The sequence below is a fragment of the Catharus ustulatus genome (assembly GCF_009819885.2).
Source record: "Catharus ustulatus isolate bCatUst1 chromosome Z unlocalized genomic scaffold, bCatUst1.pri.v2 scaffold_29_arrow_ctg1, whole genome shotgun sequence".
Taxonomy (NCBI): Eukaryota; Metazoa; Chordata; class Aves; order Passeriformes; family Turdidae; genus Catharus; species Catharus ustulatus.
This window is the reverse complement of record NW_024879446.1, coordinates 6,387,280-6,408,156: the sequence shown is the minus strand read 5'-3', so window position 1 is coordinate 6,408,156 and position 20,877 is coordinate 6,387,280. Positions and strand designations below refer to the sequence as shown.

Below are 20,877 nucleotides of genomic sequence, written 5' to 3'. Positions count from 1 at the left end.
AGCTGGATGTGCTGGTTCAGCAGAAAGCTACAGCAGCAAGCAGCAGCAGGAAGTCAAAATGAGAAGCATAGCAAACCACCCTGATTTGCATGAGGCAGTTCTGTTTGCACGTTTACATTAAGATCTTGATTAAGGCTGGTTTCTGCTCCCACTCTTCCCCATCCTTTTTTTTAACTGTGAAGATGTCCTGTTACCATCGAAGAAACAAGGAATCAGGTCCCTACTAGTAATAGCTCTCTGCTACCTTTAGCATCAGGCATGGTGTAAGTAGGTTGCCATCCTGTTCCTGATTTCCTGTTCTGGTTTCTGGCATGGAAGAGGAAAGCAGTGTTGGTTGTTAGCTAATGTTAGGTGTTTTCTCTCCTGGCTGGTGGGAGCATGTCTATCAGAGCTGGGCATAGCCATGTAAACCTAAAGCAAAATTTTTCAAAGTGTTCCCAAACTTGTAATACTTTGTCATCAATTTTATACCAAATTAAGACTCCAAGGATATGCAGAAATCTGTACAATAGAGAATAATTTCCAAAGTAGCACCTCTCTTTGTGTTTTGAATATTGACTAAGGAACCTGATGTCAAACTGTTCAGCTGGATTCTCTCTCCACCTGTCCTACACCTGTTTCAAACATGTTACCAGTCTTCCACGGTACAGTCAAATGAACTGTTCAAGGTGGTGTGGTGCTCTCTACCCTTGCTGGTGGAGCTGTCCATTGCATCACTAAGCCAGTTCAATAATCTAGGGTATTCTAATGGCTAGGTATTCTAGGCTATTTACGTGGCAGACTTTGCAGCACCGTGTTGCAAACTGATAATGCAAATACTGATAGAAAGTAGTTTACTGAGAGACAGGGACTGTCCTCCATTGCCACAGCAACTGCGAACACAAAGAGATTTGCACAGGAATGATTATTTATTTTGGATTGTCAGCTGGATAGCTTATCTAAGTCTACCCTCACCCAAATACAGTATTTTCTAGAAAGGTTGCTGCCTACTTTGTAAGAACATATGTAAACTAATGAGTTTAATGTTTATACTGCACTCTGCTTGTCTGAAACAGGATACAGGAATAATTCGCATTTGTTCACTGACTGCCCAATTGCAATCCTGCAGTAAAATACTGGAGATTTAAACCTTATCACAGCACATTCTTAGAATTCTATCTTTAAACAGTTTCTATTGTATTTAAAAGATGTGAGGAGTTTTTTTATGTGGTGTATTTTTTCTTCTTGCTAAATAGAGTCTTTGGATACTTGGCCAAGGAGAGAAGTTCTAATTAAATTCATGTAATGATTCTGGGAGTCACTCAAGCTCTCAGTACTCCTACACATTTATCAATATACTTTTAAGACAGACAAATCATTTTAGCATTTAAGATGAAGATTAATTTATATGTAGTGCAGAGAAGTCCTCAGATGACTGAGCTGCATAACCCTTGTGACAGGTGGCTTTTCCTTATGAAGAGGTCTTTCAGAATTAAATCTTCTCAATCAAACATCTGTTCTTGTGCTCACTCATGTACTTATGAAAATAAGGGATATGCCCACTCAGAACCTTGTCTGGCACCTGTCTGGCCCATGCTGAGGAAGGAGAAGTGCAGGGCACCTATGGCAGTTTTGTCCAGCACCTACAATAATAAACCTCGTGCCCCAGCTTTATTCCTAGGGCCAAGTATGGCCATACCATTCTACTGTTTAAAAGAAAGCTGCTCCTGTCATTGTGTAGTTTATGGTTGTCTCCTGTAGACTCACTGGGATGGGTTTCTCCTGGTTCAGAGGGATTGCAGTGCAATTTGGTATCTGGTACAAGTGAGAATTCACTCACTGCAGAGTTTCTGAATGCAGTTCTGGAATGATTGCTCAGGAGGTCATCTATGATAACTGCAGTACCCTCTACCTTAAAAATATGCAGCTACCTAGGAGTGCTGAGTCTTGGAGTGGGTCTGAGGGCAGGAACTTCCAAAAATACCTTAAATTCAACTATGACAATTCAGTGCATCCATTTGGGGTCGAATACAGAGGTATTTGAATGGTTTGTTGTAACCAGTTTGAGTTTGCCAGAGATTCCATCTCTCTTTAGTAATTCATAGAGTACAGGGCCCTTCCTTGACAGTAACAAGTAAATCATAGCAAGTTGAGCCTCCCTCTGGAGACCATCTACCCCAAATGCCCACTCAGAGAAGTGCCTTCCTTCCTGCAGAGCCATAACTTAGGCAAACAAAAGAAATAAGTCCAGTCCACTTTTGCTGTGAACAAGTCCCACCAGTTTCCCTTGAATTAACCTAAGGTTTTACTTTGTCCATTTGGTGCCAAATTTGACTTTTTGGTCCACTGGGCAAGGAGCAGCACAAAAACTTTCTCTACTGTCTCACCATTGCTGTCATCAACAATTAGTGAAAAAAAACCCCAAATGCAACTTGCCGATGCAAATGTGTTGCCTTAGCAAAGGCAAGATACATTCACTCGATTATCCAAGGAAACCTCCAGGAACTGCCATGAGGCAGAAAAGATGTGACCAAACAGGATGTTAAACTCTTGCAGCTTCCTTTGGCTGAGTAACTGCTGAATTTCGCTAGTTAAACTCAGAGAGATTTTGACACTTCTTGGATTTTGGGGAGGAGAGTTTATTGTATCTGTGGGGAAAAGTGAAATAGTTTTGCCCAAGCTGGGAGGAGTAGAAAATGTAGGCAACTCTGTTTATTGGCAGATTCAAAGAGCTGTATGTACAACCCAACTATTCTTCCTTTTTTTTTTTTTATTTTTTTTATTTTAAATTTAGTGGGGCTACATCCATTGTCTACAGATGCAGGCAGAAAGGGACCCAGAAACCTTACGCCGTCAAAATGTTGAAGAAGACAGTAAGTCATTTTTGTTTTGCTTTGCTTTGCTTTGGAATATGTTTGGGATTCTGGGCTTTTTTTTATTTTTTTTTTGCTTTTGTTTTTTTGTTTGGTTTGGTTTTGGGGGTTTTTTGGTTTTTTTGGTTTTTTTGGTGCAGTTTATTCATGTGGAGAAAGTGAATGCTACATTTAGGATTATAAATTGCTAAGCTTATATTTTCCATAAGTGAGCATTGACTCCTCATCACTAAAAGAGCTGTTAGAGGCAACAGCACTGTAGTGGGAATTCCTTATCCCCACTAATATGGCTTGTACGCTCAGTTGGTAATGTCCATGTACATTTGGATTTAGTAAAAAACTTTTAGAAAAAATATGTCTTTTTCTTTCACTAAAAAGAAACAAAAAGGACACTTTGAATAATTTAAATATTCAGTGTGCCATGACACAATTCATATTCTTTCAGAACCTGATTAAAACACCAACTCAAACCAAAGTAAAATTAAATATTTTGTAGTGGATTTTTTATCACTACGAAATTGCTAGAGAACCAGTTGAGATGATAGTTTATTTTTAGAGCTCCATATATGTCACACTTATACTGCAACTATTTTTGTGTGTTCTGACAAATAGATGGTGGAAAGTAAGAAGAAAGACTAAGAGAGGAAAAGCAAATAATGGATTGAGAGACTTCATGCAGAAAGACAGAGTGGGGAATGGGGTGGAGCAGTTCATATTCCTAGGATGGGAAGAGAAGTCTGAGAGAAAGCAAGGAAGCTGTGAGGCATGTGCATAATATTTATTCATGGATGGTTTTGATTCAGTTTATTCCAGTGTTGAAATATTCATTATTCTATAATGTTCAGGAACATGTAGAAATATAAGGATGGGTGGGTAAGCGTAAACGTGTCCAAATGGTGATTTCACTGGTGGTCTCAATGCAAGCTGTAATGAGTGGGTTTCACATGAATAAAATGTAGGCATTAATTTGTCATCTTTGAACATAAACCAAGGTTTAAACTGACACAAAGAGTCAGTTGTGTGAGCTGCTTTTGAATTTGCATCTGGTACACTGGAAGAAGCACAGCATGTGCGCTGCTGCAGCTTATGGTCTGCTGTTCCTATGGAAGGGCAGAGATTTCATCTGTTCATTATACCAGTGATTCCCATAATGTTTTAGGAGTATACTGTCCTATAATTCTCATTCTGGAATGCACTAGGGAGAATTACATTTCTTAAAAATATTTCTCTGCCTTTTGATTTTTTGCCTTCATGGAAATTAATTCATGTTTACAATTGTCACATTCATGCATTTATGCCAGATCTATTTATTTGTATCTGAAACTAGTCAGTTTAGACTTTGGTAGACTTACTGTAGCACAGGTTTGATTTTTTTTATTTTCTTTTTTAATGACAGTGAAGGAAAGACTGTAGTTATGTCAGTTGTTTTCACATCAGCAATAGCTTGGCTTAATGCAGCCTTGGTTATATTAGCAGTGTGGTTAAGCAGTTCACAGAGCTGAGTTGTGCCCAGTGTAATTGATGCACTTTGCAATGTTTTGCTATGAAAACAAGAAATCCTCTTACACAACTGAGTTTTTCTGTATAAATGAGAACAGGTGAGACAATGCTTTAAGGATATGCCACTGCTTGTGTCTGTCCAATTTGGAGATGTAATTATTATCCCAGGGACTGAACTATCCACGTTAGAGTGCTCCTACAGCAGGAGGTCTGATCTTTGCTCAGAGTATCTCAGTATATAAATAAACACGTGCGGGCCAAGTCGTATACTAAGATGTTGATCAGCTTATTTCCTGTTGGGTTTTTGAAAACAATTAGAAAACAGAATGGCAGTTCAATAGTGGAAGAAAAGGAGTGGGAGGAAAAGAAGAGTCTGATTGTTTTTGGTAGACTCCCATTTCTCCAATTCCTCTTGTAAATGTGCATAAAGGAACTCTGAACAGCACATGAAATTAGAAGATGAAGGAAGATGACAAAAGGACAAATACTCCTGATTTTTCCATTCAAACGGACTGATTGAATGGAAATATTCTGCTGCTCTGAACAAGCCTGACTCTCTGAGGAATAGGTCTGCACAAACAGGGCAAGGGACAGGGACAGGGTGGTCCAGATTGCTCTGGAAGTGATAACAAGTGATGTGTGATTAGGAGGCTGGTGGCTGATGGGCAGCTCCAGATTTCTGAGTGATGATGATTAAAGTGCTGTAATTTGAAGTAAAGCATTAGAAATTATTACTTTTTTCCCATGGGAACAGCTTAGGTAAGAACACATGATCCTTTATGACGGAAAAGACTAGGAAAAGACTGCAGGAAACATAAAAGAGCTATCAGTGTTCTTTTTGTTTAAATAGAATGAGTAATTTTTCATTTTGCATGATTAATACATTCTCATTTAAGAGCAAATAAAATTTTGGGCAAGACCTATCATCCAATTCTGAGAATACATGCTTGTACAGGGGTTTGAGTTCCTAGGAAGTGCTGCAATTAATATGTTTTTATCATTTTGTTTAATAAAATAGCAGTAGATTATTTGCTAATTTCTGAGGGGATCTGGGGGGCATGGGTGGGTTCATCTGTGGTTTAGGGGATTTTTGTCGCTAGTTAAACCATCAAAGAGTAACAGAACAAAACATTTATGCAAACCTTTCTGTGTGACTAAAATAAAAGAAAATGTTCATAATATTATATTTCAATTAAGAGGTTTAATAATTCTAAACCATTAATACAAATTTACTATAATTTCAAAGGGAGGAGGAAAAAAAACATTTTTTACTGCTTAAAATTATTGAAGCAAAATGCTTCCATTTTCTGTTGATTTTAGTTTTGTCAAATTCAGTATAAGTTTAGGAGTAGTTTCAAATCCTTTAATTGCACTTACAATGAATAAAATTTAGTTCAAAGAACATCTCTGTTTCTTACACCTGCAGTGTCTGAATGTCAGAATGGGGAAACTAACAGGCAAGTTAGAACTTTTACTTCTAGAGCTCCTAAAAGACAACTGTCAGAAGGGTTAAATAGGTCCAAAGAAAAATTTATTTTTGAATTAGCGGGAGAGACACTCTCCAATAATGTGTAAGAAATATTATTTGTAATGGTTCTCATGAGCTACCGAAAAAAAATATTTAAAACCTAAAATCTGTTGGTCAGATGAATAAGAATGCAAAAATATTGCCTGTGATTTCCTCATCCAACCTTTGTGTTTTGTTCCTGTGCATAACTAAGATGTATCACATACTCATTTCCTATATTTAGCCAGTCTCTTAAATTCCACACAAGTAGTAAATGTAAAGATATGAACCATGTAATTTCTTTAGGGGGAAATCTATTTCATGAAGCAAGAAAGAAGCAAAAGCAGATCACATAGCACTTCAAAAAAGTCATCAAATGAGTAGAGTACTGTGATGAACTTTCACACTTGCAATTGCAAATATGAGATTGTTTTGCTTTTGGCTATGCATTTTACCTCTCCTTGAAGACTCAGTGCTACATAGAAGTGGAGTATCTTTAGGATACACTTGACAAAAATTATTCTAACTGCTCTTAAACTGAGACTTAAAAATTATGTGATATTTACAACCAGTCATTCTGGAAACAACATATAGCATGTGGAATATATTGGAAGAATGCAGTTCTCTAAGGAAGCAAACTATATATATTTTCTTCTAAGGAAGAAAAATATATATGTGGTGTTTTTTATAGGCAGTCTCTCACCTGATTTTCCACCTTTTGGTGTGTTTTGAGGAAGGTAAGCAGCCTGGAGATTGTCTCATAATCTGGGTAGGTGAATGTCTTCCAAGAAATTAGATCCACCTCCACCTTAAATTTCATACCTGAGTCTGGACAAGTTTTTTAAAAATAGTGATGAGAACATATGGACTCTCTTGCATGGTTTTAAACTAAGACACCAAGTGCCTGCCTACTGTATAGGTCTACAAAGTGCAAACTACTGCAGCTGAAGTAGTTTTGGAGCTGCCATTGCAATAAAGCAACATGCTCTGCTGAAAGGAGTATAGGATTCTGATCTGGGTTTTCTGTAGCCTGGTGCTAGCATTTCTTTTGGTTTCAACTTTTTCATCCATAAAAATGAGATAATATTTATTAGATTTTCTTCTCAGTAATGCTTTGAAGGATAACCCGGTTAATATTTCTAGGTTCTAATCGCTAGGTGCTGTCCCCTAAGAGCAAGTAAGTATTATGAAATATTAGACCCTGTCGATCTCAGTCAATGAAACATACAAGTATAGAGACGGTTTTGAAGAATTTTCATTTTGATTTCCTCCTTTTTTATGTGTGGGTATCCTCCCTCACACAGTTTGTGATGCTTAAATAACACTTCTGCAGCACTTATATCAAAATCAGTATTTATGAAGCAGCATTTTTCTTGCAGACTGGTTGATATTCAAAACCAGATAAACTTTCAGGCCCATCAATTTTTTCTCAGATCTGAAAAAAAGCAACAGCTTTCAAGCAATGCATACTGTGGGAATAGTTGGGCTGGGATCAATCCAATTGTAAAATAAGTTAGACAGTTTGAGGACAACAGATACTTTATGTCTGTGGATCAGAAAGAAGAGGGAGCAAATGTAAAACTAATAGGCTTCCCTTGTGGATAATTTGGGTTGGATATATTATAACAGACTGTAAGGCATATCTAAAAAGTCTCAATTGCACTCATGTTTGCTCATATAGACACACACACACACACACACATATGTATATGTATATGTATATGTATATGTATATGTATATGTATATGTATATGTATATGTATATGTATATGTATATGTATATGTATATGTATATGTATATGTATATGTATATGTATATAGATATATTGGGAAGAACGGACAGGCAACTTGGGAAGAATATAAGAATGTTGCTGGCCATGTAGAGAGAAAATTAGAAAGGTGAAAGCTCAGATAGAACTCAATCTGGCCACTGCTGTGAAAGAGAATGGAAAGTGTTTTTTATAAATGCATCATCAACAAAAACAAGGCCAATGAAAATCTCCATCCTTTATTGGATGCAGAAGCAAATACTGGAACCAAGGATGAGGAAAAGGCTGAGGTACTTAATGCATTCTTTGCCTCAGTCCTCAACAGCAATGCCTGTTTATCCTCAGGGAAGCAGTCGCTGAGCTGGCAGACAGGGACAGAGAGCAGAACAGATCCTGTGCAATCCAGAAGAAAGGAGGACTTGGCTCAGCCACTTGGACACTCACAGGTCCATGGGACCAGGTGGGATTCATCAGTGGTGCTGAGGGAGCTGGGAAGGAGCTTGCCAAGCTACTTTGCATCACTGATCATCAGTTCTATCTAACTGAGGAGGTCTCACGTGGTTTGGAGGTTGGCTGAGCAATGTCCATCCACAAGAAGGGTTGGAAGATGGATGTAGGGAAGTACAGGCCTGTGAGCCAGACCTGGGTACCAGAGAAGGTCATGGAGATCATCTTGGATGTGATCACACAGCACAAACAGGAGAGTCCAGGCGATCAGGCACAGCCAGCAGTGGCTCAGTAATGGCACAACCTGCCTGACAACATGATCCCCTTCCATGAGCAGGTGACCAGCCTACTGAATACAGGATAAGCTCTGGGTGTGTCTACCTGGACTTCACCCTTTGGTACTGTCTCCCACAGCATTCCCTGAAAAAGCTGTCAACCCTCTGCTCGGACAGGTGCAGTCTTGGCTGGGTTAAGAATTGTTTAGATGGCTGGGCCCAGAGAATGGTGGTTAATGGTGCTGGATCCAGCTGGCCTCTGGTCACTGGAGGCATCCCCCCAGGATCAGTGTTGGGCCCAGTACTGTTTAATATCTTCACTGATGACCTGGATGAGGGGATTTCTTCCACCCTCCATAAGGACATGGATGACACTAAGTTAGATTAGAGTGTTGATCTGCTGGAGGGCACGGAGCTCTGCAGAGGGATCTGGATGGGTTGGATTGATGGGCCAAGGCCGCTTGTATGAGGTTCAACAAGACCAAGTGTCAGGTCTGCCAGGTCTTTCTCTTGGCTCGCAACCAAGTGGTGCTACAGGCTGGGAGAAAAGTATCTGGGGATCGGCCTGGTGGAAAAGGATCTGAGGGTGCTGGTCAACAGCAACTGAGCATGAGCCAGCTGGGCCCAGGTGGCCAAGAAGGCCAAGGGCACCTGGCTGGGATGAGCGTAAGTGTGGTAGCAGGAGTAGGGCAGTGACCATCCCTCTGTGCTGGCACTACTGGGGCTGTATCTTGAATCCTCGGTCCAGTTCTGGGTCCCTCACTGCAAGAGAGGCATTGAAGTTCCAGAGAAGGGAATGGAGCTGGGGAAAGAGAGCAAGTCTTTCGAGGAGCAGACGAGGATTCTGGGTGCATTTAGCTGGGAGAAAAAGAGGCTCAGATGACACTATTGCTCTGCAAAATGGTCTGAATAGAGGCTGTAGTGGGATGAGGGGTACAGTAATTTCATGAATACAAGCCGCAGCAATTTGACAAAAATTTTGGTGGAAACCCGGAAGTGCGTCTAATACTCGGGGGCAGCTAATATGTGAATAATTTTCTGACATTTACAACCCCAGACATGCCAGCCAGGGCGCCGAGTCAAGCACCTGCCAGTAAAAGCCGGCATTTCACGATTGTTACAAAGTGTTACTCTGTTGCCCTGGATCCCTGCAGGCAGCACAGGGGGTGGGAGAGAGGCAGGACAGCTCTCTTCTTCTCTCCTCTGCGCAGCCCGGGGGAGAGACAGGGGGACCCCGCGCCGCCATTGCCGCGGCTCAGGGAGGAGGGGGGGAGCCCGCGCCGCCATTGCCGTGGCTCGGGGAGGAGGGGCGTGCTCTACCCCTGCCCTCCTCCGCCGTGGCGGGAGCAGGGGGTGCTCCATGCCCGGTTGGCACCACGGCGGGAGCGGGGCCGGGGCAAGAGAACCCAGAGGCGGCGGCCAGCCCTGAGCGGCACCACCGAGCTGGGCCACCTGGCCCCGTTGGCAGCCCCTAGCGGGCCGAGCCTGCACAGCCTTAGTTGAGCCAGTAAACCCCCCACCATGCCACGGTTCTGTTAGTATTTGGCAACTTTGTTGCACGCGGGTCCTCGCTGCGAATGACAGGTGCGGCTTATTTATGGACAAAGAACGAAATATTTGCCAACACCCAGAGATGCGGCTTATACTCAGTGCGGCTTGTATTCGTGAATTTACTGTAATCCACTTCTCCCAGGTAACAGGGGACAGGATGAAAGTTAATGACCTCAAGCTGCGACTGGGGAGGTTCTAGCTGGACATTGGGAGTAATTTCTTCACAGTAGGGTGATCAGACATTGGAATGGGCTGCCCAGGGATATGTTGGGAACACCTTCCCTGAAAGTGTATTCAAGAAATGGCAGTGTGGCTCAGTGCTCCAGTCTCTGACAAAGTGGTGACTGGTCACAGACGGGATTTGATGATCCTGGAGGTCTTTCCAACCCAAGGGTTTCTATGTTATGTATACCTAAGCATGTATGTTTTATAGACACATATATACAAACACCTATATAGACACCCTAGAAGATTATGTATTAGTATGATACGTATTTAAAAGTCCATGTATTCCCAAGTCTACAGGGTATGTAGTTGGCTGAGTTTTTCATTTTCTGTTGCAGTGAATTGCTGGTATTAAATGGTTATCAAGAAGCTCATGCGAATGTTTGGTCTTGACTCTTGGAGGAGCACTGCTTTGGTTGAGCCTTCCCAACTGATTAGGAAGACAAGCGTCAGTGTGGAAGTGGTAGGGGAGGAATGGTGGGAGATTTGTGTATCACAGTTGGCATGATCAGAATTAGAAAATTGTTCCTTTGATTTACCAAAATATGAGTATTGGTCTAGTACCGATACTCAACTGTGACGGACAAAAGACTCTCTAACAATTTAAAGTCAGAAACAGTACGTTTATTCAGCGCTGGGCAGCAGCGTGGGGTAGCCCCCTAATATGGACTGCAAAATTACAGGTGGTCACAGAGTCTATTTATTGACAAAGGGTTCAAACAAATACATATTCATAATACCAACCCCTCCCATCCCCTGCTTCCCATGGTAATTAGCTTGAATGGCTATTAAGCATGCATGGTTGGCTTCTTGAATTAAGTCTGGGGTCATTTTTGTGAGGAGAGGTCTTAGATGGAGGAAGTAAGGCGAGTCTTCCTTGCCCTGGCCTTTTCTATTAATGACAATACAAATGGCTTTTGGGGCAACTCCGATTTTGCAAAGAATGAGTTTCTGGTTGCAATTGTTTGTGTTCTTTGGACCTAACTACTAGTTTCATCCTTTCCCTTTGCAAGCACAGCTGTACAAACATAAATTGACAGGCAATCAATTATTTAAGTTTCAGGTAACTATCTCAAGCCCAGTTTCTTTTAACTTTTAACTTTTAACTTTTAACTAAAATCCTAATTTCTCTAAGATTAGTGTTTCACCTTTATTGACTTCAGGACAAAATGATGTATATTTGTAGCTATATTATTTTCATGTAGTCTTATGTGATTTATATTTTAATTGCCTCCTGCCTCCACGTACCTGTTTCTCCATAAAGTTTATATATGTGTGTGTATATATATGTACACACACACATCTGTGTGTACATATCTATAATTATATAGCTATATCTTTATCTATATCTATATTTAATCTATGCAATACCATTGGTGCAGTAACTGTCAGTACACACAGTGGACAGATATCTATGAGTGATGAAGTTTAGCAAACAAAAAAGCAAGAGCGTGACATATTACACCATTTTGTATGACATGCTAATGCAGTGTCCTTTTTTCTTCAGATTGGAAATGTGTGCTATATATTCACATTCATATGCTTATTTAAGGTGATTTTTTCCTCATATTTATTTGTAATATTCTGATTATTTTCAAAAAAAGGAAAATAATTGCGTCACATGTAAACCTACATGAAAACAGTCAATTGCACATAACAGTACATCATTACACAGTAAAAAGGAATTTTTGTCAACTAGCTCACACATTCTCTTCAATTATTTATTCACATACACACACATACATATGCACACCACAGAGGCCATTGTGGTGAAAGGGAACCAGTCATTTCCTAGCTACTACTTAATTACCACTCCACTGCAGTATTACCTACTATTTTTCCTGGTTCTCTCATTTTTCTTCTTCCATATCATCATCTCATATATATGCAGTTCTCTTATATTTTTACTGAGAGCCAAAAAAAAAGTTCAATTAAAATTACTTTGAATAAAGAAATAAGGCAACAAAAATCTAAGTTTTCCACTGCTTGTTTTCAACTTTCTCTCATGTGAGGGGAGGCTGGCTTCCATTTTCTAATTCACTGCAATCCAAAAGAAATGGCTTTTGAGTCGAAGTCCATCAAATGCATAGTGTCTGAGGAAGAACAAAGAAGTCCACTTTACTTAAATTCTCTACAAAATAAGAGAGAACTAAAACATTTGTTTTCTGCACCAAGTAACCAATAGGTTTTTGCTCTAGAAGCTGTGAAATCAGATACCTGTCAATGAAAGTGGAAATTTAACTGAAAAATAAATTTGTTAGACGTTCTAGTCCTTGTAAAGAAAGACATAAGCAAAAAGATTGGGTCAGGACAATTTTTAGAAAAGGAAAAAAAATCCCTTTCTGTCATTGTAAAAGTTTGCCCTGTATACATAAACTTATTGAAAATCTGTAGTACGTAATTTCATATTATATTGTGTAGTGCAGGCATTGTGTAAAAATCACTTAATATAGATTAGTATTTTTTTTTCTGTCACCATTTAGATTAAATTACTGTGTTATTCCTTAGTAAGTCAGAACTTTGGTTAAGATTTTAAGAATTGATGTTGCGTGTATTGCGTTTCTTTCTCCTTACCTAATTCATAGATACTCAGAAACAGTAATTTCTGGTCTTTACAGATTATTTTTTAGAAATACAAAGATCATCTAAGAAAAAGGGAAAAATATAAAAACTCAAGTCATTGTTATGCTGTTCAGGGAAGCTCAATCTACTGTACACATTGCGCTGTCGAACAAGTAGTTCTGAGTGATAATGTCCTTTAGGTGATAAATTCAGTCAAAAATCCCAACCCCACCAAAAAAGACACACATTTAGCTCTGAATTGCTTGACAGGAACTCTTTGTGAAATTATCTCAACCACAGATATTCTTCCACCAAGGTATCCCTGCATATTTTGCTCCTTTCCTGTTGCAGTGATTTGTCTTCTCCATGGCTTTAAGCAAGCCTGGGGGAGCTCTGTGCCTGGGGTGCACATAAATATGGAGAGGTAAGATGGGAGTAGGACTGGAAACTCTTGCTCTGTGAGGCTGTATTTAATGCCACACAACCCTCCAAAGGTATGATATTTCTGGACAGTAGTGCAGAGGTAAATATTAGCCTATCCTGGGTTTATACCCTTCCTCTTTGGAAACCTTTCATTATTTACAGCCTGTTAAAGAAATCTGGAGATGTGCCTTGATGGAGCAGAGGCGGCCAGGTTTCTACATAAGTGGAGAGTCTGTGAAGCTTGTGTTGGCATCACTGAAAGTGTTCCTCCTCTGCATTTAAGGAAAGTTTTGTTTTTCCATGTGTATAGTGTGATGCTATCATCACAGGTGTGACAGCTATTCTTCTGCAGTGAGAGAGATTCTAAGCTATAGCGTAATGAATTAAAGGAAAGCTGTCTGTATGCACTAAAATATGAAGAGGGCAGAAGATAAGAAATGGTAATGCATTCTCCAGTGCTGTAGTTCAGGTGTTGGAATAAATCATGAACATTTTATGACTTACAATGTATCATCCTGTGCTTATTATTCTGAAGCTGAGTTCTCTGTAGTCCCTCAGAGAGGCAAATCTAACAGAGACCTGTAGAAGAGAGGATTTGTTATACCAAGAATTCTGTAAATCAGCATGCTCTTACTTGACAAACTGGCTTGTTTCCAGATAAAATATATGCTCTTTGGCTGAGGTGGTCTTCGTTTATTTATGTCTTTTAGGAGAAAGAGCAACCACATGTAGGGAGGAATGGAAAAGCAAAGGTGAAAATCAACACAGCAGCTGTATAAGCAGCTCAGTCTGAGGGCTCTGTTACAGAAGCTTCTTTGAGAAATCAGGAAGGTAGCACCTCTGTCTGATTTCCTTTAGATACTTCACCAGACCAGAGGATCTCTCAAGACTAGAATTAAGGTTCAATACAAATTTCTGAGCTGAATATTCTGACAATTGGCAGCTGCAGCACTGATGTGTGTGAGTAAGGCTCGTGACAGGTTTTTGTTAAACCAAATTTGTTCTCTAATCAGGTCACTAAAAAAGGGTTTTCTTAAGGAAAAATTCCTTAACAAAACAACCCCAAAAGACCTATCCCCCACCTCAACCAACAGTACATCAGCTAAACCCAAACTCTGAAAAAATAAAAAAAAAAAACTAATAACTTGTTTTCATACAAATGTAAAAAACCCATCCCACTTCCATTGTTATTCTTCCCCCTTCTTTTTATGCAGTCTTCAAATACTACTTTTCATTTCCAGCAAGCTATTCCTTTACACTTTGCATGTATTTAGCAAGCAGATATTTCAATCTCCACCCAGGCATGTCTTCAGTACAGTTGAAAAGAGCTGGAAGCTTTTAACAGGAAATGGCATTAATAAGATGATTATTTTGTATTTCAGTCCTGTGACATTCAAGTCTCTTTTACAATTTGTTGGAGACAATTCTGATTTCAAATTTTTATTAGAATTGCAACTATTACTTGATGTGCTAACTTGTGAGGGCTTCTAAGTAGCACTCTCATAAATAGCAATCTACATAAATTTAGATTTTTGTCTGCAAAATACACAATACTCATATAGGTTTCATCCCTTTTTAAAGTGATAAAAGAATAGTGCTACAAGAAGAAATAGCATGGTAATCATTGTAGGTTTCTGGATTGAGTAGTAAATAGAGTGGATACTGGATTTGAATGTAAAAATATAAGAAAATACAAATCAAAATAACTCCATGATATGGCTTTCAAGAATTTATAAGAAAAGTCATAATTCCTCAAGATGAAATCCCTAATTCCCAGAAATAAGAAAGCATAAATCTGTTAATCAGAAGTCCAGGAAAACAATTAATTTCACCATTATAACTAATTTCAGCTATTCTTTTTTGGCTATTACTGTGTTGCAGCTGCAACACCACAGTGAGAACATGCATTAGCATTTCCGTGTTTTATGGATGAGGACCATAGGAGCTAGATCTGTAAAGTGTTTGAATCCAGGCAGTTGGTACCACAGTTCCTAGCACATCATCAACTACCCCCTGCATTCTTTACTTCTCAGGTAAAATCTGTCTTCTCCATACCTATGGGGTCTTCAATTGAGATCGCAGTTTTGGTTTTCTTTTTTTTTTTTCTTCTTTTTGAAATACCAAAATTGCACCCAAATAGGCACAAGAGGTAGGTTTTAGGTCAAGTATTGTGCGATTTGCCAAATCTGCATGTCTCTTCACTGGCCTTAAAGGGAGACATAAAGTCTCCTGAAATTCAAATATTCACCTATTCTGGTTCAGGTCTACATAGCTTACAATTGTCCCCTTTCAGCATCTCCTCCATCTACTCTTAAATTGTATGAAGCACCAGGGAACACAGGATCAAATATGAAAGGCACCCTGTGGCTCTTTGTGCTCTGAATTCATGGGTGACCTGTTGGGGACAGAAGTCATTGCATATTCCTTCTGCTCTCAGCCTGTTCAGTCCCTTGTCCTTTTTTTCCCAACACAACTCATAGTTCCTGGCAGAGGAGGTAAGTTAACATGCAGCCATTAATATAGTTGAGACATCCGCCACTGGCATTGGAGAGATGTAGGAACAAAAGCAGTTCTGTAAATTATACTGTTATTTTTTGACAAATAACAAATTAGGACTGCTAACAAGAAAATCTCAGCTCATGGTTTCTAATCTAAGAAGGAAGCTCTCTGGATTAGTTACAAAGGCTTGCTTTCACGTCTGCCTCACTTTCTTAACCATCTCATAATTTCTACATGCTTCTCTGTATCATCTTGCAGTTATATAAAATACTTCTCATTTTCAGTCCCTGAAAATCTTCTGCAAGGTATTCCTCCCTGTTTTTCTTTCAGCCTCCACTGGTTTTCTTAGTTACTCAGATTAGAAGGTATATAACCTGTAAATCCGAAGTAGTTTTGTGGTCTGTGTTTATGAGTCCTGTAAGTGTAGAATTACGAGTTCTGGATCAAGCAACACAGAAATTGCTTCAGGACTCCTTGTTACCAGTGTTTGGGACTGACCTACCAAAAGAATGGACTGGAATCCAGGCATTTCAAGTTTCCTAGTAGAAGGGTCATTTTGAGCAGCAGGCTGAGAGATTCAGGATGGCTCAGAAGAGGACATGGCCACTACTTAAGTTGCCCCTGACATTGTCTTGCTTTTATCCCACCTGAAATATTTTGACCAAAAATATCCTCATTTGAGCATCAGCACCCCAACTAAGCCTTCCCTATCTGTCATCTATGTAACTGCTTATAGATGGAGCAGTGCAGCATGTAGCCCCAGGTTACTATGAAGAAAATTAACTCCAGCCCAGACAAAACTGCTTCATTGATCACATTTTATATCTGAGATTGAGACTATATTATTAGTGGTAGCCTTGATGCACCAAACCCTCATTGGGTAACAGTGAACTCATACAAGTTGAATTGAGAAAAGGATAGCTCTACCAACTTATTATCCATGTGAAATTTCTTAATTTACAGCAAACATGGTACTTGGCTAATGATATAAACAGATGTAACGTAATCCAGATTTTTAACATGCAGCTGAGGGCTCCTCAGTTTTCTGAGTGATTTTGTACATCATGACAGGAAACGTCCAATCACCTAGTAGCTCTCAATTTCTAATTTTTATGTGGCAATTTGTTTATTCAGAGGGAAGGTGTGAATGTACATCCAAGATATTTAATACTGGATGCATCGATTTTTTAACAGTTACAGGTGAAAAGCAAGAATATACAGGAAGATGATAAGTACAAATTTATAAATAGAACCGTAAGTGCATCTATTTTGATAAAAACAAAAGAAGTGCTTACCTTTGATTTACACATTGTTCTTGCATCTTAGAAGTGTCCTCCTCCACCCAGCTTTGGGAACAGTAACAATGGCAGTAACACACTATAAATAGTGAATAGCTGAAGTGAGCAATTAATGAATACCTAATAGGCTTAAATTTGTTTGCATAAACTGCTCAACAATTATCTAACATATTTGCAGAAATCTGTGTATTAATGAGACATGGAAAGAAATAGCAACCAAATTAGTCATATAGTTAGATCACAGCCTATAATGAGGCATATTCTAATGAACATATAACTTGTTTTGTACTCTCACATAAAATATATTATTGTAAATGCCCAGTGTTGTGCAAGCCATAAGTGGCTCTCAACCCATCCATTCACCCTGTAATGATGCCACAAAGTTAATGTGGGTGACTAGCAGAACTTATTCACAATGGTTTGCGTAATGTTACTTGCATCTTGTCACCTTTTCTACTGAAACCATGTATTCTAAGATTCATTTTAACATGCAAGGCCTGTTTATACGATGTGTCAGGGTGTGTTTTACTGTGCTGAAGTTCATACAGTCACATAAATTTTCTGTATCAATCTGATAGTTTCCCTGCAAATGTACTGTGCTTTTTTTCAGAAACAGTAGTGCAGCTTCTTTGATGGAACAATTTACTCTTAACAGATTAACAGCCCTATCTCATGCAGACAGATAAGTCACTTCTATTAACCCAGGTATTTGCAGCCAACAGCTACGGGACTTTTTAATCACCTGACAGGACAAATGCAGGCACATTGATTGTGTTCAGTCTGAGGAATATGCGTCACTTGAAGGACTGCAGTTTCAAATTTGAAGTACAGATATGCATGCAGAAAATAATTGTTCTAATAATGAATAGTCCTTTTTTTTTTTTCTTTTTCATTAATAATATAAAATTATGTAGGGTAAAAATAAAAATCCTCAGTAACCTCAGTAACCCAGCTGGCTACTGAGCCCCATGGCACTGCTCACTCTCTCATCCCCAGCAGGATGGGGAGAAAATCAGAAGAGTAAAAGTGAGAACACTCATAGGCTGAGATACAGGCAGTTAAATAGGCAAAGCAAAAGCTGTGCACATAAGCAAACTAAGGAATTCATTCGCTGTGTTGCTTGGTCAGCCACCTCCAGGAAAACAAAGCCCCATCACACAAAACAGTGACTTGGGAAGACGCTGAATCATCTCTCCACCCCCTTCCTTCTTGTCCCCCAGATTTATGTGCTTTGCACGATGCCACATGATTTACAGTATCTATCCCTTTGGTCTCCTGAAGTCACCTGTCCTGGCAATGTCCCCTCCCAATTCCTGCTCCCCTAGATGGCTCCCTGGTACACTGGAATGAGAAGCAGAAAAGGCCGTGGCTCAGTGCGAGCCCTGCTCAGCAATAATAAAACCATCCACACTAATAATAACCATCCACACATCCACAATAATAAAATTATCCACACTGTTTCTAGCAACAACTGAAGCTCAACCCTATGCTAGCCACTGTGAAGAAAATAAACTCTATCCCAGCCAAACCAGCACACCTACACAGTGAAAACTCCAGGCTGAGTTTAGGGAAGATACTACAGGTCTGTGCAGTTGCTGTTGTGCTTTATTGAGTTGTTTATTGTGCTCTTCAGGGAGCCCATGTGTCTATCTGCTTAAGTGCAGATAGAGCCAGAATAGTCTGGCCAGCTTAAAATACAAAAAAGATTATTTCAAACAGGTATTTTTAAAGATTAGTCCATTAGGAGTTCAAAGTTTCAAAGAGAGAGCTGCAGACCTTGCTGAGGTCAAACAATGTCCCACCAAGAGCAGTGACTAAAACATAGGAGGAATTCTTTACTTAAGAAACTGTTATTTTCATTCAAAAAAGGTCATTTGATGAATCAAATCATCTGAAGCATCTGTTAATTAAATGTCCTAGTTGGAACAATGATGTGTCATTTCATTCAGAAGGGTCAGCTTTTTAAAATTCAGCTTTTACCTACTGTCCACTGCCGTGATGATTACTGAATTACACCAGAGTAATTCAGAGAAGTCTGAAGTCTCAAATAGGTCTCTATTTTCATTTGTCCTGGGATTTTTCTCCCATAGCACTTTTTTGTAACTTCCATGATTCTCAATCATTTATGCTGAAGACTGACATCTATATCTTGCATTGATATATAGATGAGATCAAATTATTTCAATACTATCCATCTTTATCAAGATATAACAACACATTCAGAAGTCTTCTTTAAAGTGTTTTATCCTCAAAGTGTTGACTGAAAGACGGGTGAGAAGATATTCAATGTATAATCTGGGCAGAAACTGGAATTCCTCTAATTCAGGACATTCTGAAATTGAAAAGCAAAGCCTTAAACTGCATAGAAAATACCTTATTTGAACTTTCTTATTGTGAAGATTTATTTAAATTCAGTCTTTAAATTCAAGCCTATTTCTTTTTTCTTCAAACCTCTCAAGAGAGCCTGGATAACTCATCACTCCTGTGTTTAGTTGTGACAGTTGGGAACAGATCTTTTAGACTATCAGGGGAATTGACGGATCTGCTTGTGTGTAGCCTATGTCTGTACAGGTTTTAATATTTCAGCTTAATTGTGAGAAGCCAAAACAATGGCATAATTATAAATGGCAATTAGCAACTGATGCCATAAAATAAAGAAAGGTTTAGGTTTCAGAAGAGTTGCTGTATGAGCAAATAAAACTTTGTTTCTTGGAAGCACTTCTAATAGTGTAGTGTCAAGCTAATAAAGCCTTGTACCACTATCCCTGTAAGTGCAGAGAAGCACATAGTCAGAACCTGACCTGCTGGCAATAAGGAATTCATTGCTCGTGTTAGAGGTGTTCATGTGAGTCAAGAAGTGGGATATTAATTAAGGAGTTGCACAGAGCTGGTGTGAACAGGCTCCCTGTGGTGGGCAGTGCTGTGAAGCTCCTCAAGTGATGTGCTGCACTGGTTTGTTCATGCCCATTGCCTGGCCATGGTGTTATAACCCAACCTGCACAGTGGTCACACCTGGGCAAATGTGCCCAGAGGAAGGAGAACAGCAGAGACTGAACTTGCTGGATGAGGAATGTGCTCTGCCTTTTCCTCTCTATTAAGTTTGAGGGTACAGAGAACATCTGTTGGTCACTTGTTTTTAGGGTGGCACTATACTACAGAGCAGCAGCTGGATTAATCTGTGTAAAGAAGTGGTTAATTTTCTCTTGTTTAATTTAATTCACACAGGAACAACACTTTCACATCTCAGCAGTTTTTAGCATTACTTCATCTCACCATCTTGGGGCATGGAAACATGGAAGAATCTCAGCTTACATTAAGGAATTTTCCATTCCTTTCTCTTGTCAAAATAACCTGAAATTCAAAAATAAGAAATACACTGAATATAAATCTAGTGCTCTTTTTCGTATTACCAGTATGAAATTTCAAAGACACGGTAATTGCAGACATATATCTATAAAAGAGGAAAAATACCTAATTCTACTGAAGTGAAATAACAAGACAGACAAATACTAGGAATAATCCAGGAATGATCACTCTTTCAGTGTAAATGCTTTATTATAAATTAAGGGAGGAGCATTCCTAGATTGTCTTGCTCCCAAGTTCAGGCTTTTAGATCTTTGCTGCTGCAGGTACTTTATCCAGCTAGATTAAAGCCAGCATGCAGGTGCTTATCTGTGATACAGTCACAGCTCCTGGTTTGCTTGCTAGAGGAGCACTGGAAGCCGCAGCACTTGCAGATTTTCTGCATTTCAGCATTCCATGTGTCTCCACAGGTAATCTGTAGGAACATTTGGGTTTTAATAATCATAGGCCATCTAACAACTTTGTTTGGGTTTTTTGGCCCATGACAGTCGAATCTTCAAGCAGGGTCAGCAATGAAGGGATGATAAATAACCTGGGTTTACCTGTCAAATTACTTCTCTAATTGACATGGGTGTTCCACAGCAGGTTGTTCCTCTGCAGGTCTAT

At 39.4% G+C, this 20,877-nt stretch overlaps 1 protein-coding gene across 2 annotated transcripts in view; it reads left to right on the top strand.

Annotated features, from left to right (window-relative positions):
- The window catches only part of CAMK4 (calcium/calmodulin dependent protein kinase IV), a 155,978-nt gene that overhangs the window by 61,983 nt on the left and 73,118 nt on the right, over window positions 1-20,877 (top strand). The window contains exon 2 of one of the 2 annotated variants that reach the window (XM_033086618.1): window positions 2,774-2,852. The exons of the other annotated variant lie outside the window; for it this stretch is intronic. Within the exon in view, the coding sequence (XP_032942509.1) occupies window positions 2,774-2,852 (79 nt within the window). The remainder of the gene's footprint in view (window positions 1-2,773; window positions 2,853-20,877) is intronic. 2 annotated transcript variants of the gene reach the window in all.